General features: G+C 34.3%; 1 protein-coding gene across 1 annotated transcript; it reads left to right on the plus strand.

Moving 5' to 3' along the window:
* The first annotated feature begins 1,927 nt into the window (after nucleotides 1–1,927).
* On the plus strand, nucleotides 1,928–2,821 carry LOC115960171. The gene is made up of 2 exons (XM_031078928.1): nucleotides 1,928–2,170; nucleotides 2,201–2,821. The coding sequence occupies exons 1-2, from the start codon at nucleotides 1,935–1,937 to the stop codon at nucleotides 2,544–2,546; spliced, it is 582 nt and encodes a 193-aa protein (XP_030934788.1). The 5' UTR covers nucleotides 1,928–1,934; the 3' UTR covers nucleotides 2,547–2,821.
* Nucleotides 2,822–3,453: the final 632 nt, after the last annotated feature.

Consider the following 3,453-nt stretch of genomic DNA (forward strand, 5'->3'; position numbering starts at 1 on the left):
TGATTTTAAAGCCCACAACTCCTCCTCTGTCTGAGCACAAGATCCATATCCCTAAGGAGCTCATCTTCCAACTTCACAAGTTATTTTGATGGTCTTAAAGCTAGCGCTCTTTGAATAACATTCAGTCTCGACATCAAATTCTTTCTTCTAGTGAAAATATTCTCAAATTGATTTTTATTCCACTCCTTAGCTTTCTGCGTAAACCAAATAATAGCATCAACTAGCCTATTATTACTTTCCCACACCTGATGCACTATTGGGAGAAAAGAAGGATCCAACAACCACCCCGTTTGGAAATGAAAAGACCTACTCCTCCCATTTTGGGTTCTCGGCTGCACCTCCAAAAGCACTAGACAGTGGTCCGAGTGGCATTGGGTCAAATGAGTTATCTTAGCATTAGGATACATCACACACCAACTTGGGTTCACAAAAAATCTATCAATTCTCTCCTGAATCGAAGCTTGCACCTCCCTTTTGTTTGCCCAAGTGAAACGTGGATCCGCGAACCCAATATCCAACATATTACATCTATCCAAACACTCCTTGAATAGTAAAGACCTATTAACACTCATCGCCCTACTAATGGTTGCCAATGGAATTAGTATCCGTTTGGCAAAAATTATTTTTGCCAACTTATTTTATTATTCAGCTTATTTTTGTTACTATTCATGGGTTTCACTGCACTTTTTGGTACTATTAATGGGTTCCACTGTACTATTTCAGCCAACTTTTATCTTTATCTATTGTACTTTCAGTAAAAAGTTTTCAGTTTTAGCAAAATTAACTAATCTCAAACAGACCCTTAATTGGAGCAGGAGCAGGAGCCTGGAGTCGAGGAAACGACATTAGTGGATGCACACAAAATAACTATATGATACAGACTTGTTTTGTTTTCTTTTTTTTGGATTTGGAATATGTTAAAAGGAGATTTGGGGCTTTGCTAATATTTGGAGAGCTATGGCCTGAGGAATGGGCCAATGGAGAGTTTTTTTTTTTTAGGCTTTTTCTACTAGATTTATTATTTGTTTTCTTTGTTTTTTTGTTTACCAACTTAATTTGAAAAGTGCTACGTCCAAAATATTTTCATATTACTTTCACAATATTTTACATTTATTGGACTTTTTCAAAAATTTTAGATGATAATTTTAAATTTTGAGAGAGTCAATTCTAAAATTTGGGGACCAATGAATAAATTTACATGTAATTTTAGAAATTTATAATTTTTTTTTACTAGCTCTAATGGAGAATTAAAAAAGCTAAGGGGGGCCATGGCCCCCCAAGCCCCAACGTGGCTTCACCCTTGCATATATTATAATTTGGGATTACTACATTTTCCAATTACAAAAAAAACCTAGGGATGTGATTAGTCCTATAATGTAGTCACTAAGTACACATCCATAACAAAAAATTTCAATGCCTAAAAAACCAAAAAAATAAATAAGAAAATCTCTCATGTTATTTTGTTTTGTTATCAAGTTATTTTTAAAAAATTTATAATTAAGTGAGGGTTATCAAGTTTTTTTTTAATCCTATAAGATAACCACTTAGTCCTATATTGTAGCCACTAAGTATACATCCATAAAAAAATATTCAAATACCTAAAAACCAAAATAAATAAATTAAATAGGAAAGACCCTCACAGTATCAACTCTCATGTTGTTTTATTTATTTTTAATAAATGGGAGTTGTGAAGTTATATCTAATCCTTAAAAGAAAAAAATGATAAGAAAGGCTCATAGATTCCAAAGTGGTTCAATCATCAAAGTTTTGGAAATTCCATTTCATTCTGGGTCGGTTGTGATTGTGATTATCTAAAATTTTATTATTGTGTTGTTTCAGAACCGAAATGGCATGATACTTTTCATGTCTCCTTAAAATTTAATGGGATAAAGTTCATTATTTCGATTCCTTACAGATTCAAACGGATTACGGATATGACGTGTAATCATGTATGGTTTTTAAAGCTATATGAAAGTCCCATCGATTCAAAGGACTTAAATCAATTTGAGCAGAATCGTGTGGAGGTTGAATTTGGAGCTGCTATATCACATATCCTAAGGTGTGGGGTCCATGCTGAATGCATCTGTCCTTTTGTTCAAGATCTCTCCACCGACACTCTCCCACCTACTTCAACTTCAATACCTGCCTTTACCATTTGTTCTATTTCAAACTCTGTCACACCTTCCCCCCACCTCTTAAACTCTTGTTTGGAGCTTTCAAATTCGAATTCAATGGAAACAACATATACTGATTCTGACTCACCTTTAAAGGGCTCTCATGATGATGAATGTGATACGAGTTTGTCACTGTGTACTTCTCCCATGGGAAGAAATTATCCGCCTCCTCAGCCTCAAGTCACTGTCACTGATGACACTAGCCACATCTCTTTGCCAAAATTACGCTTGGGTCTGCCAGGTTTGGGAATTGGCTCAAATGTTAGTGAGGGGTTTCATTTGGGTTCTTCTTCAATGGCCCATAACTTTGTCAGTGATGATGATTCTGACTTCAATTTGTATTCTCCATCGAAGAAAATGAGAAAATCTTGATCGAACTTGGAAGAAGAAATATGCCTCCATCTGAAAAAGAAACTTGAAACAATTTTCTTCTTCATAGTTCCCATTCCATTTCTTTAGCATTTGATGCCAAGGTATATCTCTTTTTTTTAGTTGCATTGTTTCATTTGCATCTTTGGATGCTCATTCATTGGATTGGGTACCGACATATTTCAATTTTTCGATAAATTATGAAAACAAGCAGTTACGTGTTCATCGCATAATCTCTCTCTCTCTGATAATGAAGCTACTCATACTTCTTGATTTTTAAAAATTTTGAGATTTATTCCATTTCTCCATTGTTAGCATAATATGCGAGTATTAGGATTTTTGTCTATTAGTCTGTTACTAGCCAGCACCAATTTTGAAGATTCAAACTTCTGTTGGCATGACCTTATATGCTTATGCCATCCTTAATTTCATAGAGCAGGAGGTTTTGAAATGGATTTGAATTTGCCAATAGTCGTAGTTTCAAGGTCCTTTGAACACACCATTACATTTTAAATGCTTTCTTTTTAAAATTGTTGCTGATAGTATATATTGTCTCAAATTTCATAATCTTGTCAAAATGTTGGGAATTATATGTGGATTTCTGATATTAGCTTGTTTGTTATTGATGATTTCCTCCTCCACTATGGTTGGTATTGATGTTACCTTCTAGGTTGATCGATTAGTGGATTTAGAATTTTTGGAATGAATTAGGGAGGTCTTTAATCTGGTGGTAATAACAATTTATATTGTTAAGACTTTTTCGTGATAACGTTTTGGGTGACGCTCTTTGGTTTTTTCTCCTCACTTGAGCATGCTATTTTATAACTTTAACTATGAGTGAAACGTGTCTTTGTTATTGATTGTTGAACTCTGAAGTGATGATTGAAAAACTGAATACAAAACTGGCAAG

The sequence above is a fragment of the Quercus lobata genome, chromosome 9 (assembly GCF_001633185.2).
Source record: "Quercus lobata isolate SW786 chromosome 9, ValleyOak3.0 Primary Assembly, whole genome shotgun sequence".
Classification (NCBI taxonomy): Eukaryota; Viridiplantae; Streptophyta; class Magnoliopsida; order Fagales; family Fagaceae; genus Quercus; species Quercus lobata.